This window comes from Corythoichthys intestinalis, chromosome 4, assembly GCF_030265065.1.
Source record: "Corythoichthys intestinalis isolate RoL2023-P3 chromosome 4, ASM3026506v1, whole genome shotgun sequence".
NCBI classification, from domain to species: domain Eukaryota; kingdom Metazoa; phylum Chordata; class Actinopteri; order Syngnathiformes; family Syngnathidae; genus Corythoichthys; species Corythoichthys intestinalis.
In genome coordinates, this window is record NC_080398.1 from 59,557,449 (window position 1) to 59,584,330 (window position 26,882).

General features: G+C 39.0%; 1 protein-coding gene across 3 annotated transcripts in view; it reads left to right on the plus strand.

Moving 5' to 3' along the window:
- Positions 1-23,606, plus strand: part of LOC130914841 (aldehyde dehydrogenase, mitochondrial-like) — a 61,082-nt gene extending 37,476 nt beyond the window's left edge. Inside the window, exons 7-14 of one of the 3 annotated variants that reach the window (XM_057834384.1) lie at positions 1,743-1,856; positions 4,176-4,278; positions 9,182-9,366; positions 20,324-20,488; positions 20,763-20,920; positions 22,551-22,665; positions 22,904-22,982; positions 23,064-23,606. In XM_057834384.1, the coding sequence (XP_057690367.1) occupies positions 1,743-1,856; positions 4,176-4,278; positions 9,182-9,366; positions 20,324-20,488; positions 20,763-20,920; positions 22,551-22,665; positions 22,904-22,936 (873 nt within the window). In that variant the 3' untranslated portion in view covers positions 22,937-22,982; positions 23,064-23,606. Of the gene's footprint in view, positions 1-1,742; positions 1,857-4,175; positions 4,279-9,181; positions 9,367-20,323; positions 20,489-20,762; positions 20,921-22,550; positions 22,666-22,903 lie in introns of all 3 variants that reach the window. The other 2 variants (XM_057834385.1, XM_057834383.1) reach the window with 2 other exon arrangements.
- Positions 23,607-26,882: the final 3,276 nt, after the last annotated feature.

Here is a 26,882-nt window from a genome sequence, read left to right on the forward strand (position 1 = left end):
GTTTACATTTGCTTGGAACGCTTTGAGGTCGGAACTGGTACCATCCGAGTGGGATAAATCCGACTTCCCACTTCTCTGGAATGCAGCATAAGTGTTGGATGGTGCGTCTATACTCACGAGAGATAATGGCTCATCATCCAGAATGAATTCTTCGGCAATGACTCTTGTTATTCCCTGGGCTTTGGGACTGTCGAGTGCCAGTTTGTCACGCATAGCAAAAGTTTCTGCCAGTGTTATTTGCGTAGGACCTTTCTTTTTGTCTTTGGTTTTCTTAACATACTCCTTATATTGTTTGTGGTGGTATTTCGCTAAATGCTTGATTAGGTTGGTTGTATTAAAACTTCTTACAGCTTTACCACTACGCTTGACTTTATTGTGGCAAATGTTGCACTCTGCCTCTTCGTCTTTGTCGTCCTTTAAGGTGAAATGATCCCACACAGCTGACATTTTTACCGATAAAGTCTCTCGGTAAATTGGGAGACGGTAATGTAGTGTGTTGAAGGTGTGCCGTAAAATGCGGACCGGATTTTAGGGAAACCAAAGCAAAAACTGGAATGGATTAGGTAAATGGGTGCGCTGGAAAACCCGGCCCGGTTTTTGCAAAAAACTGGATCGGAAGTCTGGATCGGAATTTTTCCGTGTTCCGATCCAATGCGCATTTTTTTGCCCATATTGGTGTCCGATCCGATCCAAATATATATATATATTTTATTGCTTTTGACCAAGAATCGAGACTGTTTTATGTGCATACACTGTATATATAAAAGATTCAGGGATTTAAGCATTTATTCCCAAAACTTTCCACGTAAAAAGCTCTTTGGTTATAAGACGGCACCACAGTGGCTTAAAGATAGCAGCACATTTGACATATTTACGTAAAATAAATGCTAACTGCCCGGTTATTTTGCTTTTAACCAAGACTCAAAACTGTTTTACGTCCATATCTATAAAGAATTAAGGGATTTAAGCATTTAGTCACAAGAATTTTCTGTTTTTGTTTGCACCCGGTCAGCTTTGACGGCGATCGGCCCCCTATGAATCAGCCCCACGCCCCGTGTCCCATCAGCAGATTATAAAGTCCATTACTAGATATAATATTTTCCGATTAATGCCCTTTGCCTTGGCATTGGTTCTACAACCCCAGGGGGTCGAGACATTTAGTTTGAAAGGTGACGATTCTGAATCCCCATGGGAGGATGGAAATTCTACCATAATTTTCAAAAACTACTATCAGGTTCCGGGATATTGATGCACGACACTGTTTTACGTGTATTTCACGTTTTTCCGTTTAAAAAAAAAAAAAAATTCTGTTAATATTATGAGGGCCGTAGCTGCCAGTATTTTATTGTACTTTTTTGAACAGTGTATAGTCACAGTGTATAGATGGAGCCTTTCCCAGCCGATTTTGTGTTAAGGCAGTGTACACCCTTGACTCGTCGAGACATTCCTTTCAATTGTAGGGAGTAATTAAAACAACCAAAAAAACGCACGGCCTATCCAAAAGAAAACCATTTGCACTTAGAGTACATTCACACCAGTAGACATTTTCTTGCTTTTCATCTTTCTGCAATGTGGGATTGAAACAATTTGTGCGGACATAGTAATTGATGAATTGGTTTTCTTTATATCGGTTATGTTTTACATGGCATCTTAAGAGGAGATGAACACTATTATGCTCAATTTAGTCAACTATTACTGGAGTTGTCTCAATATTTTCTTAAGAATGAACATTTTATTTTCAGGTGGGTTTTCCAGAAGGTGTGGTTAATATCTTGCCTGGTATGGGTCCCACAGCTGGTGCTGCCATTGCAAGACATATGGATGTTGATAAAGTGGCCTTTACAGGATCAACAGAGGTAGGAACATGTCCCAGCTTTCCAGTTTTTCCCCCAATAGTTCTAAAAAATAGAATGGATATCTTGATATGCCAACTATTTACGTATGTTACCTTGATACTGCCGGAGAAAGAAAAAAATGTTCATTCAAGGCATTTCTTGCTTTCTGTTGAGTAGGGGTGGGAACCACGAGATAGCTCATGATACAATACGATTTGCGATTCAAGGGTCATGATAATGATGATCTTATTATATGGCGATACAACAGTTATGGATACTTGGGTCAGGAAATCATTTTTGGATATTCTATAAAACGACTAATAAACAGAAAAACAAGCTTTTTTCATTCTTCTGTTGTAAATTGGGATTAGTTTATCACTAGTAGACATCCAGTCCATTTGAAGTGGGAGGGTTGGCAGTGAATGAACGAATGTTCTGGGGTTCGCTGGTGGGAGAGTTAATGTTCATTCACTGCCACCCTCCAAGTTCAAATGGATTGGACAGCTATGACTGTCAGTGGCAGCCAATGCCAAGTAATGAGTTAATTTTGGGGCATTTCACATCATTTTCTATTGCTTTTTGGTCACTTCCTTTTCCTTTTAGGGCATTTACAGGTCACTGTCGTGTTGATTTTGGGCCATTTACAGGTCAATTCTTGTTGATTTTGGGTTACTGAAAAGGAAGTGAATCAAGAATGTCCCCAAATGAATAGGAAGTGACGCAAAATCAGCAGGAAGTAACCCAACCCAATCAGACGCAAATTTAAAGAAAAGATATGTCATTGGTTTGTGCTACGTTTGTGCAGTAAAAATTTAGTTTGTGCTGCTATTGTTTTTTGAGATATTGAGACATTAATTTTGTGTGATGACGTCACGCAGTCCCCATATTTTTGCAAAATAGACCCAAAATGGTGCCATTCATTTGTGGTACGTTTGTGCTAGTTGTTGGGATACCCCTCAGTTATTGGGAGAGATGGTACGCTTCGCAACCGAGGTGCTGCAATTGACGTCATCATTCAAAATTAATATCTCAACATCAACAAAATGATAGCAGCACAAACGAAATTTTTTACAGCATAAACGTAGCATAAACAAATGGCACCATTTTGGGTCCATTGGGTCCATAAATGAGGAGCTGCGTGGCGTCATAACTAGAAATTAATATTTAAAAAATGATAGCTGCACAAACGAAAATATTTACAGCACAAACGTAGCACAAACGATTGACAATATTTTAAGCCTTTTTTAAAACAAAATCGGTGGCTGGTTGACCTCACTTTGACTTATAGGACAATTGTTGATATCTAAAAAATGATAGCAGCACAAATAAAGCACAAACAAATTACATCATTTTTCTACAAATTTGCGTCTAATGGGGGGCCAACTGTAAATGACCTAAAATGAACAAGAAATGATCTGTAATTGCCTACAAAAGACTAGCTGTGAATGCTCTGGCTTCAGCGCAATTGATGGTGCTAGATGTCCGAAACAGTAAAAATGAATTTGATGTCTAGCGCTGTCAATGGCAGTTAGTGAGCTAACTTAGACACTATTCGAATATAAGATTTTGGTAGCAACCTGTTGGTTCCTTTTTTAAATGATATATCAATTCTTGGTGGGAGCATATTAATAACCTTTTGGGCTACAAAGCCTATTTTGTAGATATAATGTCACACCCCTACTTTTTATTGTGGCAACACTTCGACTTCTTTTCTTTGGAATGGGTGTACCAATGTATGGACACTAACAGGGAATAAAGATCCTTTATGTTATGCGCCAGTGTGCTGAGAGCAAAGGTGTATTTGTATTCATGATGCTTGGTGATTTATGATGGAATTAATTTTTCTTTTCACTTGTGGCTGTTGGGAAAATGCTATATACTCTAAAATTGAGTCATCATTTTATCATCAATCAGATAGCAAAGGTCAGTTATGAATAATGTTTTTTTTTGTTTTTGTTTTTGACATCATAATGTCAGCCCACTTGTGTTTGATGTCAAAGTGAATGTTGTCTAATCTAGATGCATATAAATATTAGATAAAGTTCTGTCGTTTTGGCACGAATGACAAAATTAATGTCCCAAACAAGATTGACAATAAGATGATTAATGAGGTTGGCTTCAACTATTCTTGAACTTTGACATTGACCTGTACTTTAACCTTCTGGTGAACGACCTGTTTTCTTTGATCCAAAATGATCTTGGCCAAATCAGTAAACGTCTTTTTATTAATTTATTTTTATGTTTCTTATTAGGCTAAAAGTCTACATTTCCAACAATATTCAACAAAGTAGAGATGTTGCCTTCCTCAACAGATTGTTGCGTGTTTGTTGTTTCTGTCAGGTTGGTCATCTAATCCAGCAGGCTTCAGGCAACAGTAACCTGAAGAAGGTCACTCTGGAACTAGGAGGAAAAAGTCCCAATATCATCATGTCTGATGCAAAAAGTAGGTTTTTGTTTGTAATTTATGCTTTTTTTTTATTGTTGTCTATTTTAATAACACAAACACTAACTTTTGTACAAACTATGATGGATATTCAGCAGAGCAGCGACACGAATCCTGTTAAGATGTCATGCAACGTTTTCTGATATTCAGGAATTGCGATAAGTCCTATTATTTTCAATTATGATTTTTTTTTGGTCCTTATTTCTGCATAAACTCAACATTAGGTTCATTTTTTTATTGGGTGCCATTTGGACATTACAGAGTGGACACTAACTGAGAGGACATTTTGTGCTAAAGTTAGCCCTCATCTTTGCTAGCATAGTATGCAACATGACTGAATACTAGATGAGAAATCTATAATTTTACAAATAAACCTTTTGAAATGATTCAGTTCAATTAATTTATTTGGTGTATAGCTTTAACAGAGCGGAGACGTGAGTATCAACCACTCTGAACGTACTTAATATAACTTCAAAATAAGATTTTTTTGAGGAGGCACAAAAAAATTGATTACCACAATTGAATTGTTGAATTGTTATCGCTGAAGAGTGGTGTCATTAATAAATGGGGATTTTCTGAAAGGCACATGAACGCAGCAGAGTGGACAGTGACACTGGGGACGAACAAAAACCTTTTATTCTTAATTATATATAAATAAAATAACATTTTAAAAAACAACACACAATTAAAGATAGTTTATCCAGTACATTAACATTTTTTTTAAAATATTTTGGATTTTTTTTTTTATACTTATTAGTTATTTTATAGACTGCATTTGGATGAAACACACTGGGGACACAGCAATATTCCATAACAACCTTTCACTAGAAGTAAATCCTATTTAAAACATAAAATTGAGGTGCCTGTACCCTCTAATTTATTATAGACGGCAATTTATAATATATAAAAAAAAAAAAGTTGAATGAAGTTTTGTGAAAATACAGCTTAATTTATAATAGGGGACTCAAATGGCATACTATACAAAGAATGACTCACCAGCAACTTTGTTTCCGCAAAACCTGCACATCATGGGTGTATAAGTAAACAGTATTCATCAGCTTATGGTTTTTACATCCAGTAGAACCCTCATTGTTTTTAGGTCATCCAGAGTTCACCCAGCTCACTATACAATGTATTGAAATAAGGCTTGGGTAAGTTTCTGCTTATTTGAGGTCGTAAAACTATCAGTAAAAAATAAATGAAATGTGTAATATCTATAAAACCGTAAGAGTACAAACAACAGTTTTTATAGCACAAATGAAAGGTATTGTTTCTGGGTCAGTTGGAGGGAGGGGGGTTGGTTGGACTCTGGATGACCTAAAAAAAAATTTTTTTGTAATAACTCCAAAACGTAGCTGCACAAATGAAATTTTTTACAGCACAAATGTTGCACAAACAAACGGCACTATTTCACCTCTGTGAGGTTCGCCCCCCCATCAGACGTAAATTTATTGGAAAATGTTATTCGTTTGTGCTAGGTTTATGCTTGTTCATTTATGCTATTGTTTTTGAGACATTAACAATTCTTTCATATGTCAATCTGAAGTAAATATCCCCCCATTTTGATTAAAAAAATGCCGCCAATAGTTTATTCTCGTTTGTGCTGGTTAGTGCTGTAAAACGTTTTGTGTGTGCTGCCGGTGTATTTAGTGCTGCAACGATTAATCGATTACCTCGAGTAATTCAATTAGAAAAAAGATTCGAATTAAATTTTGCTGCTTTGAGTTGCCTGGCTCTGCCAGACTATTCTCCCTGTATTTTTCAAACACTGAGAGTATAGTCTGGGAACCAGCCCATTAATGGCCTCTCGAGCAAGTACAAAATCAATCGACAAATCAGATTCGTTTATTTGCGTGACGTGTTCTTTACGAGCAACGTCACTCTTGCGCGTCGAAAGTCGTCTCCACAACAACACAGATGGTGAACGGCAGAGCCGAGAATATGTTCCAATCCACGGTAAAATCCGTTTTAAATTACCAAAAACACATCGACACGAGTCATTGACAACAGTCTGTCTCGCGCTAGCCATGTTGAATAAATTCCGCTCTCTTCGTATGTTTACTTCCGCGCGCAAGTCACTCGTCCTTCCCTCGTCATTTTACTAATGTCACGTCTGCCTGTCGCTGATTGGTCCACTCCGCTGTCTGTTTGCTGTGGCTTGCTCCGCCCTGGAAATTGTATCCGCGTGAATGGTGGCCAGACTCAATAGCTGGAACAGCGGTGAGTCTCGTGTACCAGGCAAGCTTTGAGTATTCGTTTAATTCAAGTGGCATTGTAGTGGTTTTGAAAGTGTTTGCATTTACTTTTATTGATTTGGGTGGATACACTGCCCTCTACTGGCAATGGTAAATATGACAATTTATTTCACATGGCTGAATTCAGCTGCTCCCTGTTAGATAAGCTAAGTTTTTGTTTGAGCTAATGTTTTTTAAATGCATTCGTAATTTATATGTGTTTGAACAATTTGTTAAGAGCATTGTAACAAACAACATGTTAGCACTTTATAGCATTTAAGCTAGCTGAGTTTTGTTATGTACGTTAGCCAATTGTTCTTTTGTTGTACTTAGATCCTCATTCATTTATTTATTTCATACTGTTTGAGTCTCAGCTCAGGTGTTTTAACTTTTAATGCTCCTTATCCGATTACTCAATTATTCGAACTAACTAGTTCATCGATTAATCGACTACTAAAATAATCGATAGCTGCAGCCCTAATTGTTTTTGAGATGGAGATACTAATTTCGAGTGATGACGCATCAAGCAGCCTCCCATTTATTCTAAAATGGACCCGAAAAGGTACCATTTGTTTATGGTATGTTTGTGCTGTAAAAAAAAAAAAGTGTGTTCTGCTATCATTTTATAGATATTGAGATTAATTTCGAGTCGTTGTGTCTTTCGCAGCGTACTAACTTTCTCAAAAACATGTGGTTATCCCAACAACTAGCTTAAATGTAGCACAAACTAATTGCACCCCTTTGGGTCCATTTTGCAGTAAATGGGGGGCTGCGAGGTACGTCAACACTTGAAATTAATAACTCAATATCTCAAAACCGATAGCAGCTAAAACGAAAAAAAATTTCAGCACAAACGAATGACATAAATTTTCAATAGATTTGTGTCTGATGGGGGCACAACTTCATGGAGGTCATCATTTCAGTTCCCTTTCGCCATAGATATAAATTTAAAAGTAGAAAATCTACAAAACAAACATATTTTTTTACAGCACAACCCACAACAAACGAAGCACAAACGATTGAAACCATTTTTAGCAGGTTTAGCTCAAAATGCTGATTAACCTATGATTCACCTATAAAATGTTAATATATCAAAAATGACAGAAACACAAACAAAACCTTTTACAACACAAACCGGTGTTCTGCCAAAATGTCCTACATCGGCGAAACGTCTACATGAGGCAAATTTCACCCCCAAGTACTACAGTGTGCGCTCAACTTGTTTTATTTAGATGCATACAGGCAAAACGTACTAAAGAAATGCCTTAAGAAAATACTTAAATGTAGTTATATCAAATAAGTACGGTTTAAATATGCTACATGACTAATTTGGTCAACTGCATTAAAGCTACCACAATAAAACACAATGGTTAAATGCAGTGTTGTTAATAACGGCGTTACAATATAACGGCGTTACTAACGGCGTTATTTTTTTCAGTAGTGGGTAATCTAATTAATTACTTTTCTCAACTTGGCAACGCCGTTGAGGACGGAAAGGCATGCGTTACTATGCGTTACTATATTGGTCGAAAAGTCTGAGGGAGACGGACTCACCGAGACGACAGAGCAGAGCAGGAGTAGGGACGAGGCAAGAAAGTTGTGACGCCGAGCAAATGCGATGCTAGGTAGCTCCAATAATACATGTTGTAGCCGATAGCCTACAAACTACGCCCGCATGTTATGGTAGATATGGTAGACATGGTAGATATCACATGTACTGTACATAGATATAACTAGATGCAAATGACAGACATGGCACTAAATGAGTTGGTAGACAGCCGCCATCTTAAAGCAGTAGACTTTTTAGGACGGCTCTGTTGTAGAGAACCTTCCTAGCGAACCTAAGTAACTTTTTATCTAAAATACTTCTAAATCGGCAAAATCTTGACTTGAATCTATCTTTAAATGATGAAACAGTTTTAAAACTTTCATATGCCGAAAGTAGAGAGAAGGGAACTAATGCAATAATGGAAGCAATTTTAACAGCTTTTAACAGTTGATTCAGGGTAAAGGTAAATTAGGGTAAAGAATTGGGCTCGGGCCAATTGTACCAAAAACCTTCACAAAAAACTTCACATAGTGTGGCCAATGTTTTTTTTTTTTTTTGGGGGGGGGGGGGGGAAAGTAATTATCACCAATTACTTTGCCAAGTAACTAATTACTCTTACATTCAGGTAATTGAGTTACTAACGCAATTACTTTTTGGGAGAAGTAATTTGTAACTATAATTAATTACTTTTTTCAGTAAGATTAACAACACTTGTTAAATGTATGAGAGGGAAATACTGTATATGCAAAAAGTATTTTTGAGGCAATGAAAAGGTAATAAAAAACTCAATAAAGACAAAAATAGTGAGTACTCGCCAATTCTAACCGATGTGCGGATGCTTGCTCAAGCGCGCTGAGCATTGTGTAGGACGTTTCGCCACAAACGATTGACATAGGTTTTATATGAATTTGCGTCTGATGGGGACCAGCTTAACAGAGGTGAAACATGCAGTGGATTACTTGTTTGCTTACATATCAGCTGCAAAACATAACTTTAAACATTTCTTCAGTCACAAAAAATTAAATACTGCCTGGACCTCAGACACTTTAAAAAAGATGTTATTTATTTTTTCTATCATCTACTTGCTCTCGCGAGATCAACAATTCTTTTCACTTCTCAGTGGAGGATGCTGTGGAGCAGGCGCACTTTGCCTTATTTTTCAACCAAGGCCAATGTTGTTGTGCTGGCTCCCGGACATATGTCCAAGAAGACATCTATGACGAGTTTGTGGAACGCAGTGCGGCGAGAGCCAACAGACGAGTGGTGGGCAACCCCTTTGATTTAAAGACTGAGCAGGGTCCCCAGGTAAGTTGTGGTTCTGATCTGAGCTTACGTAGAAATGAACTCGCCTCCAATAGTTTTCTTGGCTTTTATTTCACACTTCAAGTATTTAGTGAGGTTGTTGTTGACATTAAAACAAAGGCATCATGGAAATATTAGCTACCACTGTTATCTGTAGCAGTGTTTGGTAGCTTTGTTGATACAACAGCAATCACGGTTCACGAAATGGGATTGTTATGCAAAAAAAAAAAAAAAACACTCGGCTTCTGAAATGCACATTTGAATATTTGTGCACAATGATTCATAAAGTTTGACACTCTGAGATTTTTTTCACATCCATCTGTGGAGAATAAGATGTTTCTCTTTTCTAGTGTGTACTGGTCCAACAGGTCTTTATGGAAGAGGAGTTGAGGTCTGTTTTTTGTTCTCATAATTGCGACTATGTTTAGTACAGAGGTGGGTGGAGTTGCCAAAAATTTTACTCGAGTAGCATTACTTCAAAATAATATTACTCAAGTAAGAGTGAAAGTACTGTAATTTTCGCACTGTAAGGCGCTCCTGACTGTAAGCCGCCACCCACCAAATGTGACACAAAAACGGCATTTGTTTGGAAATAAGCCGCACTGGACTATAAGCCGCAGCTGTCCTCACTGTATTATGGGATATTCACACCAAAAGATATCAACCGGTACCAGTTTACTTGACAGCGGCATTATAAGACTGTCATAAGACCAAATGAACCACCATGAAGCTTTGAATCAATTTTTTGCAAAGCTTCATTGCTTCAAGAAGCTTCATTTGACCATCACTGCTCCCTTGGGGGAGACAGTCAACCTCTGCTGTCACCTGGTGTCACCACTGTTGTTGTCCAACATGCCTCCTCGCATGCATTACAGCGTAACAGATGTAAATACCAATCAAAATTCATTTTATGTGCTAATTATTTCTTCAGTTACTGTTCCAGTTGTTTCATTTAGTGCTAGTTATGGTACGAGCATTCATGAATGCTTATAACAGATGTCATTTAGTGTTATCTGGGATTTATTTCTCTTTTGAATGGATGTAAAAGATCTAAGCTGGACATAAATGGAGTTAGTGACATAATTTGCCAGAAGACACTTAATCACATCTGTCATAAGCATTCAGTAATGACAATGATAGTGCCATGTCATAATTATGATGGTTTTATGACGGTCTTATGACGCCGCTGTCAAATAAAGTGTCACCAAATACCATAACTAGCAATTAATGAAACAACCGGAACAGTAACTCAATAAATAATCAGCAAAGATCATGAGTTTTTATTGTTATTTACATCTGTAGTGCTGCAATGCATGCTTGCAGGTATGTGTTACCTATTAGCCCAAATAAATCAACAAATAACTGGACTGGACTATAAGCCACAGGATTCGAAAAGAAGGAAACTGCTTACAATGTCAAGATTTAAAAACTTTTCAACCTTCATTAAATGTTCTTAACTTTTGTGATTAAACAAAAAACAACTTACAAGTAGTTGAATGACACCTCTGTCACAGCTCTAGGGGGTCCGTATCACTTTTACTGGCACCAAACTACTTTGAGAAGGATGGTGGGAACCCTGCCAATACCTAAAACTTCTAATGTGCTGCCTGCTTCACGGCGTGCCCCTTTCCCTATTCGTTACATTGTCAGATTCATTACCTCATCGCTATTCATCCTTCGCATAGCCACTGGAAACACAAATGTACAGTAGTTCTCTCCGACTGCAGGCGACTGGGAGATCAGGACTTTGCTATGATGCGGGCTAACTAAAACATAAAAATGTCACACATTTTGAACATGTGACGGAAACTATAGCGCATTTTTATTTCTTCTCGTCTCGTCAGACGAAAACTGGCACTCGTCTCGTTATGTTTAGTCTCCCGTGACGAGTTTTTAGTCATCGTCATAAAACATTTTAGTTACTAGTGTATTCATCGTTTACAAAAACAACACTGCTTGATACATAATAGGCAGTTTCAGAAAGATGACCTCACCTAGCGAATACAAAACTATCAGTTAAGGATAAGCCAGCTATTAAGTTACAATTCACAATGAAGTACAAGTTTCCTCTGGTATCAGTAGAAGGAGTGGCAGGTACCTTTGCGTATAAAACAGTGAATGAAGGACAATGGCATGTATCTGAACAAGGAAAGTACAGACATCACACTAGATAGGTTAATTAACAATACCACAAGTATTGCACTGTCAAATAATAAGTCTACTCATGACAATTTAATTAGCTCCAGACCTAATTTAGTGTTTTGTAACTGCTAGGTAAGACTCACCCTAGAGTGCAGGGCAAGCAGTGTTTCAAAGTTTCATTTTCTAGTTCAAAGATCAGTTCACAAATTTTTAAAGGAATTAGTTCAGTTCAGAGTTCATATTCCAAAATTGAACACTGGATGCATCATTTCTAGTCACACATACGCCTTGAACTTTCATTCGTTGAACTTGTCCATCCATCCAGCCATCTTCAACCGCTGATCCGAAGTCAGGTCACGGGTAGCAGTTTCAGCAGGGAGCGCCAAACTTCGCTTTCCCTGGCCACATTAACTAGCTCTGCTTGGGGGATCCTGAGGCGCTCCCAAGCCAATGTTGAGATATAAGCCCTCCACCTGGTTCTGGGCCTGCCCCAAGGTCTCATCCCAGCTAGACGTGTCAGAAATACCTCCCTAGAGAGGTGTCCTGGTGACATCCGCACCAGATGCCCAAACCATCTCAACTTACTCCTATCTACGTGAAGGAGCAGCAACTCGACTCTGAGCCTCTCGCGAATAGCAGTGTTTCTCACCCTATTTCTAATGAGACACCAGCTATTCTCCTAGGAAAACCCATTTCGGCTGCTTGTTCCAGCGATCTTGTTCTTTCAGTCATGAATCATCGCTCATGACCATAGGTCAGCATAGGAATGAAGATCGAACGGTAGATGGAGAGCTTTGCCTCTTGGCTCAGCTCCCTCTTCGTTGCAACAGTGCAATAAAGCGACTGCAATACCACTACTGTTGCCCCGATTTTTTGTCCAATCTCACACACTCCATTGTTCCCTCACTCGTGAACAAGACCCCGAGATACTTGAACTCCTTCACTTGAGCACTCGTGAACAAGACCCCGAAACACTTGAACTCCTTCACTTGAGGCAGGGCCTCATTCCCTGCCTGGAGAAGGCAATCCACCGGTTTCCTGCAGAGAACCTGGCCTCAGATTTGAAGATGCTGATCCTCATCCCCACCGCTTCACACTTTGCTGCAAACCGGTCCAGTGAGTGCTGCAGGTCACAGGCTGATGATGCAAACAGGACCACGTCATCTGTAAAAAGCAGCAATGCAATCCTTAGCCACCAAACTGGAAACCCTCTCCACCACAACTATGCCTCAATATCCGGTCCATGAAAATCCCGAACAAAATTGGTGACAAAGGGCAACCCTGGCAAAGGCCAACACCCACTTGGAATAATTCTGACTTACTGCCGAGGACACAACTCTCACTTTCGGTGTACAGGGTGACCCAAAAAAAAGTTTACACTCAGTTGACTGCCTGTTTAAAAGCCATTGAAACATATCTAAATAGGTTGTCATGCTTAAGTGATTCATTAAGGTCACTCAATGCAGCTGGTAATCTCTCGTCTCTACAATTCCTGTGCTTCTGCTGAAAATGAAAAAAACTTTAGCTGTACCTGAATTGCTGCGTGCCGGTCTGACACCTACTGAGATTGCAGCAAATCTCAGAATATCCAGATGTGCAGTCTACAAAGTTAAAAAGAAGCTGAAAGATACTGGAACAGCCTCATGAAAACCTGGGTCTGGAAGTGCCCGATCTGTGGGGACCAAAAAGTTGATTGACAAGGTGATATGTGGCCACCCCAGAGTCCAGATCTCAATCCCCTGGATTATAGCATATGGGCAACTGTGGAAGACAGTGCCTGTAAGAAGCCACAAACTTCTGTGGCAGCCTTGGAGAGGTCCATTGTTAGATCTTGGGAAAAGATGACAGCATCCTACATAAAGAAGCGTTCCGCAGGCGCCTGGAGGCTGTTGTGACACTTAAGGGAGGACACATTGAAAAATAGAGTGTACTGTACATGTTCTTTACAATAATGTATAATTTGTGATTGAATTCTAATTCTAAACTAAATAAACATGGCATTTAAGTTGTATTATGGCAGTGTAAACTTTTTTTTTGGGTCACCCTGTACAGGGATTGGATGACCCTATGGAGTGCCGCCCTCACCCCATACTCCCGCAGTACCCCCACAGTATATCCTGGGGGACCTGGTCATATGCCTTTTCCGGGTCCACAAAGCACATGTAGACTGGATGAGCATACTTCCAAGCCCCCCTCCAGGATTCCAGCAAGAGAAAAGCGCTGGTCCGTTGTTCCACGACCAGTACGGAACCCACATTGTTCCTCTTCAATCCGAGGTTCGACAATCGACCGGACCCTCATTTCCAGTACCTTGGAGTAGTCTTTCCCAGGGAGGCTGAGAAGTGTGATGCCCCTGTAGATGGCACACAACTACTGGTCCCCCTTTTTAAAAAGAGGAACCACCACTCTGCCACTCTTTTGCTACTGTCCCAAACTTCCACGCAATGTTAAAGAGGCGTATAATGAACTCGTTCAGCTACAGGTAATAAATAGTTGCAGTACACTGCTGTTAACTAAAACCTGCTTTTTTATGCGTTGAGCGTTTGTGCTTTCACAGCTGCGATTTTATGGATGGGATTTTTTCCCAAGGGAGTACAGTGAACAGTTTGAGACCTGCATGCCTTACATTTCATACACCTAGGTGTCTGACTTGTAAGGAGACATACTAAGAATTTTTGTAAACAGTTCCCAGGTGTCTTCAGATTTCTGTGGCCTTCTTTTGTCAACACTCCAAAGAAGTAGAATTATAGCTCACCCCCCAAAGAAATACATTTAAGAAACGGCACCTGTAAGACAGTAAAATCTTTTTGACTTGTGGTGCAAGCAGTTCATACACAGGTAGTGTGTTAACCAGTGGGGTTAAAGGTCTGAATGGCTTGCCCATTTATTTTTAAGAAACAAAGATTTACCTGTAGTCGTTTAACAGACTTTACAGCATGCCTGAGATTTAAATACAGCTAGTCCCCGGGTTACGAACGAAGTTCCGTTCCTATGCTGGCGATGTAACCCGAATTTCTGAATAGGTCGGAATTAACCCTCTAATCACCCCAAAATACCACCCAAATCTCAAAATAACATGTATTATATGGCATTGTACCGCCCTTGCAAATATGTTGAAGCCCTAGTTGAAGTCCTGTAGTCTTGAAGCTAGTTGAAGTCATAGCTAGACAGCAAGCTAAGCTCCAAAATGACGATGTCAGACTTCTGTGTGGTTTGCTGAGTTTATTCAGCTGCTCATGACATCAGCACTTGCGTAATGAAACTAAAATAAAATGAAAGTATATCAGTTTCATCTTCTTCTCGGCTGTGCAACTTATTTGTGGGAGATAATGCGCTCTGCCTCGTGTGTGCGCGTGCGCTCTGCTTCATGTAGACAAATACATTCTTTGTGTTTACATGCGATCTTACTCGGGTGTGGAAGTACTACCTGCTCTATGGTTCCTCTACCAAGATAAAAGCATGCATCACAAAACAAAAGTCAACGTTACGAAAAAAGAGTGGAGACAAAATGGCACCCGAGACGATGGAGTCGAAATCACGTAAATCGGGTACATCGTAACCCGTGGACTATCTGTATTGGTAGTACACCAGGGATTATTGTTATTGCTGTCACAATCACATTTCTTTTGCACCCAAGTTTTAGTCAGTCACTTGATTTTGAGGATCTACAGTACAGATACCTCGGCAATTCCATAAAACATTTTATTTAGTTAGTTATTTTGTAGCCATTGATAAAAAAAAAAATCTTAAAAACAAGATCTTTTTCCACCTTATTTCGATGTTCTAAAAGTGTTATGTAGTACAAAACAATTTTTTGTGGCAAACTCTGAGCGCGTCCTATAGCGGAGGTGCCTGCATTCTGCCAGACCAGCGTACTTTATCAGAACAGTGTACCTGTATGCCAGTCTGACTACAGACTACAGCTATCGTGTGAGCATACTAAATCACGACTGCACTTCGTTTTCCGTATCAAAATGCAGATATATGGAACATTTCTACATCATGTTACAGTTGAAGTATACCAACTACAATGATGATCATTAAATGGTTGAAATTAAATGATACAAAGAATAATACTGTAAACGTGAATACATCAATGTAGGAACAGAGAACGTCATCACCGCGAAAGCTGATGGCAAAATTTACAATCTGAAATGGTTCAAAAACAAATAAAATGCATAGCTCCTATTGGTTACAATTTTAAGTACATAAAAAATTGTATGCAATAAAATGAAGCATGAAACTATCGGTAAAATCATCTTTTCACTAAGTTCATGTGCAATTTCCTTCGATGTATACCTATCTGATATGTTAGTACACAGGCGTCGTCGTAGCATTCTGTTCAGTGGGCTTCACGGTCGATGAAACCTTGATAAATGCACTTTTTTTGGAAGTTTGGGACACTCGAAAAATGGGTCTCACGCGCCCAGTTGCTAAGCTAAATGAGATGTCGATGTACATTTGTGTGGAACTGTAGTTCATGTCAAGTTCAAATATGAATGCTTAGGTGGACATTTATAATATTACCCAAGTAAGGAGAGAAGGCACTCAATTTAGTTGAAAAGCTGCAAGGAGAAGGAGGGGAAACTATACAATGCAATTCTGGCGTACAAAATACAGCTTCCGCAATCGTCCTGACAAGCCCATCCATCACCTCTTTTTATTTGGGATGGCCCTAGCAACAGACGGGTGTCTTGCCCTAAAAGGGAAAGGGGAAGCAAGCTGGTGACACCCCTTGTGTTTGGCTATCTGTGTGCATGTAGGTGGAATTACATACATGTGTGTCTGCACATTCAGAAAAGCAAAGCTGCCTCTTTTGCTTTTCCTTGAACAGGCAAGAGGCCTCTTCAAGGCTTCAAGACAAAACATTCCTTCTTTCTAAGCAACAATGAGTAAAAGTATTTATTCATTGCGAGTAGCAATTGATTAGAGCAAATATATAATAATTATCTCATCAAATACATTTCATGAAGCAATAGCAAGTAATAAAATGCAACAATGTGATTTCTTTAATGTCCCAGAAAATTTAGTTTCTCACTGTCTGTGGCTTGTCCTCGAAGTTGACCTGTGGAACCTAGGCCGGTTTAAACCGGTCAGAATGACAAGGCAGTTTTATCAAGAACTAAACATGTCTATAATTATCAATCACTAAAATGTCTCTTTAAAGCGATCAATCATGGAAGATACTATTATATCAATCAATACTTTATTGTGAGCCTTCGTTGGTAAAAGAAAATATCTAATAATTATTTGATAATTATCAGTTCACAACAACAAAAAAAAAAACTTCCATTCTCGCAGAAATTAGTAAAGCTATTTACAAGGCTTTTACATTCTCTCATACTCCTTAAAATAAGATTCACTGTTTTCTTGTACAACAAGTAAAATCGATCAAGAGCCAGGCAAGTGGGCAGAGTCCTCGCGGCGACGAAGCCGAGTGAAGTCGCTCCCAGCCTGACAGCCCTTGTGTCAAAAATGTGACAAAAAGAGGAAGTGGTCGTGCCATGAAATTATTGTACTAAACCACAGTAAATGTACATGTATACATTTAAATACTACTTTATTTGTATACTGCTCGCTTGATGAAACTACTCAATATACAATACAAACTACTCACGCTCGGGCTCAAATGCACTGTACTCGATGTGACACGGGACGAGAAACAAAGTTGCTTCTCGCCGTGTTTTGGTTGCGTTATCTATTCGCAATTTTCGGTCTTTATACTAAAAAACAAGCACCGAATTTTCGGTCACATCTCTAATTGTAACCTTTAACTCATTAACGGCCATTGACACCAATGGATGATCACTGCCCAGCCCTCTCAGTCAAAATGGATTGGACCTCGATTGCTGTCAACAGCAGCCAATGAATTACATTACAGTTACATACAAAAAAATAAACACATTTTCTAAAATCTTCTAAAATGACATGATCAGGCCCGATATCCGATCACGTGATAAGCCGGGGGACATCCCTACTTTGACTTTTAGTGATAAAAAAAATATTGCAATCGTTTGGTTCACAAGTAAGGGAACCATGGATAAAAAGCCATGTAGTTCTTAAAAGATAAATGTTATTACGAGTAATAATAATTTGATAGTAAAACCCCTGTTAATGTTATCATTTTAATAAACATTGTAAAATTTTAAATAAAAAAATAAACTAGTAGCTCGCCATTGTTGTTGACGACGCAGAGATGTGATGTCACAGGGCCACGCTGCCGTACTTCAGTCACTCTATGTAAGGTAGTGATTTAAATACACAACAAGGTGCCAATGGTGAGTTTTACATTAATAAGACATCAAGCCAATGAGTGCGTTTTGTCCCTCAATTGACGGCGTAGCGCGTTTTTTTTTTTTTTTTAACTGGGTCTATTGTAACTCACGTTCATTTGAGTGTTGTCTTCACAAGACTCCTGTAAATTGCTCCCAGCATCATCGTTTGTGTATTGTGACTAAATATTGCCATCCAGTGTATTTGTCGAGCTAAAGGAGTTGCTAAAATGTTTAAATATAGTTTGACCAAAGTCAGTAAGTTTTATGTGTATTTTGTGCATCTATTTTGATTGTGAATGCCAGTTCTCTTTGCATTGTTGTGTTAACTGTGTGACAATAGGGCCTCAGTAATACATAGTGAAGCTTTTTTGTTCTTGGTGACATTTTTTTGAGCGATATGAGTATTTGTTTTGTTGTATTTTCACTATATGATACCTATGTGTGTTGTGAGTTGCCGAAGCTTATGCCAATAAACGGCGCGGTCCGAGCTACGAATCGGAATGCCTGTGTCCACTCTCCTTTCTTTCTCCCACTGTGGATTAAAGAAGCTACAGCGTCAGTCAAGGGAAAAAAACGCACTCATTGGTTTGATCCCTAATTCATGTAAAACTCGCCATTGACACCTTGTGGTGTATTTAAATCAGTACCTTACATAATTAAAGAGTGGCACGTTTTTTTTATTTTTTTACGAGTGACAGGTGGAATTCTGACAGCGTGGCCCTGTGACGTCAACAACAATGGCGACCTACTCGTTAAAATAATTTTACAAATTGTATAAAACCAAAACATCAAGCGGTGTTTCAATATCAAATTATGTTAACTTGTTCTAACATTTACAGTGCCTTGCAAAAGTATTCGGCCCCCTTGAACCTTGCAACCTTTCGCCACATTTCAGAAGGCTTCAAACATAAAGATATGAAATTTATTTTTTTTGTCAAGAATCAACAACAAGTGGGACACAATCGTGAAGTGGAACAACATTTATTGGATCATTTAAACTTTTTTAACAAATAAAAAACTGAAAAGTGGGGCGTGCAATATTATTCGACCCCTTTACTTTCAGTGCAGCAAACTCACTCCAGAAGTTCAGTGAGGATCTCTGAATGATCCAATGTTGTCCTAAATGACCGATGATGATAAATAGAATCCACCTGTGTGTAATCAAGTCTCCGTATAAATGCACCTGCTCTGTGATAGTTTCAGGTTTCTGTTTAAAGTGCAGAGAGCATTATGAAAACCAAGGAACACACCAGGCAGGTCCGAGATACTGTTGTGGAGAAGTTTAAAGCCGGATTTGGATACAAAAAGATTTCCCAAGCTTTAAACATCTCAAGGAGCACTGTGCAAGCCATCATATTGAAATGGAAGGAGCATCAGACCACTGCAACTCTACCAAGACCCGGCCGTCCTTCCAAACTTTCTTCTCAAACAAGGAGAAAACTGATCAGAGATGCAGCCAAGAGGCCCATGATCACTCTGGATGAACTGCAGAGATCTACAGCTGAGTTGGGAGAGTCTGTCCATAGGACAACAATCAGTCGTACACTGCACAAATCTGGCCTTTATGGAAGAGTGGCAAGAAGAAAGCCATTTCTCAAAGATATCCATAAAAAGTCTCGTTTAAAGTTTGCCACAAGCCACCTGGGAGACACACCAAACATGTGGAAGAAGGTGCTCTGGTCAGATGAAACCAAAATTGAACTTTTTGCCCACAATGCAAAACTATACTGTATGTTTGACGTAAAAGCAACACAGCTCATCACCCTGAACACACCATCCCCACTGTCAAACATGGTGGTGGCAGCATCATGGTTTGGGCCTGCTTTTCTTCAGCAGGGACAGGGAAGATGGTTAAAATTGACAGGAAGATGGATGCAGCCAAATACAGGAACATTCTGGAAGAAAACCTGTTGGTATCTGCACAAGACCTGAGACTGGGACGGAGATTTATCTTCCAACAGGACAATGATCCAAAACATAAAGCCAAATCTACAATGGAATGGTTCAAAAATAAACGTATCCAGGTGTTAGAATGGCCAAGTCAAAGTCCAGACCTGAATCCAATCGAGAATCTGGAAAGAGCTGAAGACTGCTGTTCACAAACACTCTCCATCCAACCTCACTGAGCTCGAGCTGTTTTGCAAGAAAGAATGGGCAAGAATGTCAGTCTCTCGATGTGCAAAACTGATAGAAACATACCCCAAGCGACTTGCAGCTGTAATTGGAGCAAAAGGTGGCGCTACAAAGTATTAACGCAAGGGGGCCGAATAATATTGCACGCCCCACTTTTCAGTTTTTTATTTGTTAAAAAAATTTAAATTATCCAATAAATTTTGTTCCACTTCACGATTGTGTCCCACTTGTTGTTGATTCTTGACAAAAAATTAAAATTTTATATCTTTTATGTTTGAAGCCTGAAATGTGGCGAAAGGTTGCAAGGTTCAAGGGGGCCGAATACTTTTGCAAGGCACTGTATATTTTAAGAACTACAAGTCTTTCTATCTGTGGACCCCTTTAATGTTATGCTCTTGTGTTGTGTGCAGGTGGATGAGGAGCAGTTCAAAAAGATTTTGGGTTACATCAGCAGTGGAAAAAGAGAAGGCGCTAAACTGATGTGTGGAGGTGCCGCAGCTGCCGACAAGGGATACTTCATCCAACCTACTGTGTTCGGAGATGTGAACGACAACATGACTATTGCCAGAGAGGAGGTTTGTTTAGCTGCCACAACTTTAGCCCTATCCAATACACTTTTGATATTCAAAGGTAGTATGAAATACTACAGCAAGTGACTTTAAAATGATCGCGGAACATATTTTGGATACAAACCATTCCAAAAAAAAGTGACTGAGATACACGTCCAATACATTTGAAATTCAACCTTCCAATTCAGATGGATTGGACATCTACAAGTGGAAAACTTATTTAAAGTTGATTGGACAGCTATCGTCAGTGGAGTTGTTTTTTGTTTTTTTTCCACTACAGATCTTTGGTCCAGTAATGCAGATCTTAAAGTTCAAGACACTGGAGGAGGTGGTGGAGAGAGCCAACGATTCTAAATATGGTCTCGCTGCTGCCGTATTCACCAGGGACATCGATAAGGCTCACTATATCTCCAATGCCCTGCGTGCTGGCACAGTCTGGTAGGATGACAAAACTGTCTCTGTCATTTTGATACTCATGAGGGTGTTTACAGCAGAGACCTCGCAGTGGTGTGCCAATGAATGCCGACTACAAATTTGGTCAGCCAAGAAGCATCAGCTGTTGGCCAAGTCGTTTGATACCTTAGGCTGAAGGTGCCAGTCATTTTTTGAGTTGGGTCACTTTTTTATCGGGGGCCATTTGTGTCCCCAGGATAAAGTAAGTTGTATTTTTACTACAGTTAAACAAATGCAAAAAAAAAAAAAAAAATTGAATAAGTATATTGTCAGAGGGTGTAGGTTTACATAGGGACGGTAGGGACACAACACTACCAACTCTTCAGGATGCTCAAATTGTCCCCACCAACTTTGAAACAACCTTATTTGCATTATTGACTTCTGGTAAAAGGTTGTTACGGAATTTTACTATGTCCCCAGTATGTTTCATTTAAATTCAGTCTATAATATGAATAACTAGTGTAGTAAGTAGGACAAAATTCCAAAATAATTATGATTTTATAGTCCAGGATAAACTATATTTAATCATGTTTTTAAATTTAAAAAAAAAGTTTTCTGTTGGTCCCTAGTGTCCATGTCTTTGGATATGGAAGCCCATTCCCGCCACAAAAAAAAAACTTTTTTTCTCTACTGGCGAAAATGGTCTTCTCGTTTTGTTGGGGGAAAAAAGTTTTCATACTTTTTTTTTGTTTTGTTTGTTTTTTAGTGGTGGGAATGGGCTTCCATACTCATACTCCGCTACTTTGGGCTGCCAAGAGTCGTTACATTTTTCCTTTTTATTCAACATATTTTTTAATTTTTTTTTGCCAGCGATGCGAAGAGTAGTGGTGTATTACCCGAGTAGCTCTACCGATTTCACCAATGAGACATCGCAACAATAATCACATTACTCTATTGTACCAATCAGACGCAAGCTTGCCGATCTATCTTCACACCAGCCAGTTCAATCATGTGGTGTCTTTAAAGCACCATAAAAAATGAAGTAATTGATATAGAGCGCTGCCCTCAACATGACTCGAAAGCGCAGATTTTAACTTCTCTCAAAGTTTTTAGTTGGTGGTGATTGACCACGGAAAACTGGAGATATGATCCTTTTAATTTCAAAATAGTAATTATAAATGAACTCTTCACTAATCAAACTAGGAGCTATTTTCTCCAGCAGAGGACGAATACTGCTTCATTTATGTAATTTTTTTTCCTCTCGTCGGAATTCAAATTTTTTTTGTATTTATTTAGCTTAATGTGGTCATGTAATGGGTTATCATACAGTATCATTATAAAAACCATATAGATAACTTTGTGCTCAGAAAATACCATTGTTTAAAGAAAAGAAAAAAAGGCATTGAATATTGCACTTAGTAAGTATTGCATATAGGATATTGCATGTAAATGAATATTGGACATTGGGTGATACATATGGCGGTTCAGGGTAGAGATGGCATCAGCAAAGAAATCATCTATCATCTGTATAAACTTAATTTGCTAAATGAGGTCATCAAAAGTTTTGATACACGTTTTTTAATAATCCCGTTAAAATGTGACTCTTTGAATTTCAAAAAATAATAATAATGTGTACTATTGCAAATGTTCAAAACCATCCATTTTATTTCTACAGGATTAATTGTTATGACGTGTTTGGGGCCCAGGCTCCATTTGGAGGTTACAAAGCTTCAGGAAACGGCAGAGAGTTGGGAGAATACGGCCTGGACAACTACACGGAAGTCAAAACGGTAATTGTTTTTTATGCAAAATGGCAGAGTTGAACTTCGAAGTGCAAATGAAATTAAAAAAAAATACACAGTTGAATGTTGATATGGTTCTCTTAAAATATTGTCATATTGTGTACTTGAAATTTGCATAAATATCACACATAAAGACACTTTAGGTCGATGTTAATTTAATAAGTAAATATATGAATTTATGACCATATTATAAAATCTTCAAGCCTGCCTTCATTTGTGTTTCCAGGTGACCATGAAAGTACCACAGAAGAATTCATAAACATTAACCAGCCGAGGGACATTGTAATTTCTGTAATCGTTTTAAGGTTTTTCATATTGGATATGTTTGACAATTCCAATAATCTACAGTTCTACAGTTGATACCTTTTGATATTTTGTGTTTCCAGGTGACCATGAAAGTACCACAGAAGAATTCATAAACATTAACCAGCCGAGGGACATTGTAATTTCTGTAATCATTTTAAGGTTTTTCATATTGGATATGTTTGACAATTCCAATAATCTACAGTTCTACAGTTTATACCTTTTGATATTTCACACTTGGGATTTGACCGTTTCAGTCAAATAAATGGTTTATGACTTCATAACATTTTGATTAATAAAATGATTTTAGGACCTACCGTTTGTCACTAAGGATCTATTCCTGAATATGCATTTTTTACGCTTCAGCTGTAGTAACACCACACAATTCAAGCGAGTCATGGCAGCATAAAGACTTGCATAGAATTTGTCTGAGAGCTCAATCAAATATGGTTACAAATCTGATGTTGAAATTGGAAATATCAAAAAGCACCAATTGCCAACGTCTGTCAGAGTCTGCTCAAACGACACAATGCGCATGATAAACACCTGCAATAAATTAGAGCAAAAGTGTGCAATTATATCTGGTCTTAAAAAATGTCAATTATTTAATAAAATTATCGCAGATGGCTGTCTGTGTGTTTATTTAAACCCTTTAGTGTGTTGACTTATGAGGTCACTCGTGTGCAATTTGGTTTGTTTGATGTACCATATATACTGTAAGCAAAGCAATACTGATGAGTTACTTAAACTAGATACAACTACTTGTGTAAAAGCAGCCCTTCCTCCTCATAAACAGCTTGTCCCTATAAATGTGCCGAAATATCTCTGGCAATAAGCCTGTACAGGTAGTCCCTGGGTTACCCTGTTTTGTTTTTTTGGTTGCGTAAACAGTACCTTATTTTACCTCACAATATCTTTTATGCTTTATTAATATGACTGTTCTGCCCTTTGGCGATATGTGTATTTGATGTTTGTTGACTTCTGTTTTGTGTTTGCTTTTATTTTGGTGGAGGAATTGTAGTGCAGGTAGTACTTCTACACGCGAGTAAGAGCGCATGCACACACACAAAGAGCACTTTTGTGCCCACAAAGAAGTCGCCAGCCGAGAGAGTAAGGGGGGAGATTTACAGTTTAGCACGCCGTTTAGCAAGGACTTTGTTCCAACATCTTGGTAAGGACAGTACAATGACGTATAATACATATTATGGGATAGTTATTTTGAGATTTAAGGGGTATGTAGGCAGTGTTGTTAATCTTACTCTAAAAAAGTAATGTTATAAATTCTCCCAAAAAGTAATGCAGTAACTGTTACCTCATTGTAAGAGTAATTACTCAGCAAAGTCACCCACGTTACTTTTCATATTATACACGTTATTCTATAATTTTTTTTCATATCAAATATGTTTACATCAACTCATTTGATCGAACTGATTTTTTCATTCCAAAAAAATGTAGGTCACATTTTACATTTTTAAAAAATAATTTCACCTACATGAGTGCAACAGTAAACAGTGAGAAAAACCTTTTTTTTTTTCCTGTTGTACTGAACCCCCACCGAACCATGACCCGAATCGTCACACCCCTAGTATATAGTGTATCACAAAAGTGAGTACACCCCTTGCATTTCTGCAAATTATCTTTTAATGGGACAACACTGACAAAAAAAAGACACTTTGACACAATGAATAGTAGTCTGTGTGCAGTTTATATAATAGTTAATTTATTTTCCCCTCAAAATAACTCAAAATATAGCCATTAATATCTAAACCCCTGGCAACAAAAGTACACCCCTAAGAAACTGCATCCCTAAATGTCCAAATTGAGTAATGCTTGTCATTTTCCCTCCAAAATGTCATTTGACTCGTTAGTGTTAGTAGGTCCAGGTGTGCATCGGGAGCAGGTGTGTTCAAATTTGTAGTGTAGCTCTCGCTCTCTCATACTGGTCACTAAAAGTTCCAACATGGCACCACATGGCAAAGAACTCTGAGGATCTTAAAAGACATTGTTGGGCTACATGAAGATGGCCAAGGCTACAAGAAGATTGCCAACACCCTGAAACTGAGCTGCAGCACAGTGGTGAAGATTATCCAGCGTTTTAAAAGAGCAGGGTCCACTCAGAACAGGCCTCGGGTTGGTCGTCCACAGAAGCTGAGCACACGTACGGAGCGTCACGTACAAATGCTTTGAAAAATCGCAGGAGTGCTGTCAGCATTGATGCAGACCTGTTAGTGCTCAGACCATACACCGCACTCTACATCAAATTGGTGTGCATGGCTGTCACTCCAGGAGGAAGCCTCTTCTGAAGACGGTACACAAGAAAGCCCGCAAACAGTTTGCTGAAGACATGTCAACAAAGCACATGGATTACTGGAATGGTGTCCTATGGTCTGATGAGACGAAGATTAATTTGTTTGGTTCCGATGGTCTCAAGCATGTGTGGCGGCGACCAGGTGAGGAGTACAAAGATAAGTGTGTCATGCCTCCAGTCAAGCATTTTGGGGGGTATGTCATGGTCTGGGGCTGCATGAGTGCTGCAGGTGTTGGAGAGTTACAGTCCATTGAGGGAAACGTGAACTCCAACATGTACTGTCAAATACTGCAGCAGAGCATGATCCCCTCCCTCCAGAAACTGGGTCGCAGTGTAGTGTTCCAGCATGACAATGACCCCAAATACACCTACAAGATGACCACTGCTTTACTTATTAGGCTGAGGGTAAAGGTGAAGGACTGGCCAAGCATGTCTCCAGATTTGAACCCAATAGAACATCTTTGAGGGATCCTCAAGCGGAAGGTGAAGGTGCGCAAAGTCTCAAATATCCGGCAGCCCCGCAACGTCGTCATGGAGTGGAAGAATATTCCAGTGGCAACCTGTGAAGCTCTGGTCAACTCCATGGCCAGGAGAGTAAAGGCAGTTCTGGATAATAGTGGTGGCCACACAAAATATTGACAGTTGTCAATATTAACATACAGTACAACATGTCAACTTTCACTAAGGGGTGTACTCACTTTTGTTGCCAGGGGTTTAGATATTAATGGCTATATTTTGAGGGGAAAATAAATTATTTAAGCTGCACACAGACTACTTTTCATTGTGTCAAAGTGTCATTTTGTCAGTGTTGTCCCATAAAAAGTTATAAATATCTGCAGAAATGCGAGGGGTGTACTCACTTTTGTGACACTGTAGATTTTTTTCCAATATGCAGGTGAGGCTCTTAATCTCCTGCCACTGCTATCTTTGCTCTAGTTGTTTTGATTAAAAAAAACAAAGGTTCATGGATACGCAGTGGTAAAATATATTCAGTAAATGGTGGGCATCACTGGAAATTAATATCTCAAGCCCTCCCCCTCCCTTTACTGCAAAATGGACCCGAAGGGGTGTTATTCGTTTGTGCAACGTTTGCGCTAGTTGTTGGGACACCCCTCTGTTACTGAGAGTTGGTGTGCTGTGAATGACGTAATCACTTGAAATTAATATCTCAAAAGCGATAACCGCAAAAACGAAATTCCTGAGGTGAGTGGGAAAATGCAGACATAGGGAAGTGTGAATTTATTTAAAAGTGGATGGAAGATGTGGTAGTTCATCTCAACCACCCCCCCCCACACCCCCATTTCCAACAAAATGGACCCGAAGGGGTGTCATTCGTTTGTGCTAGTTGTTCGACACCCTTCTGTTATTGAGAGTTGGTACACTTCGTCGCCCCCGACGGAGATGCAGTGATTGACATTACTCAAAATTAAATATATATCACATATCAAAAACGAAAGCAGCACAAATGAATGGCACAGTTTAACGTCCATTTTGCAATGACTGGGGGGCTGCGTGACATCACTTGATATGAATATCTCAAAAACGCTAGCAGGACCAACAAACATTTTTACAGCACAAATCAGCAAAAACGTAG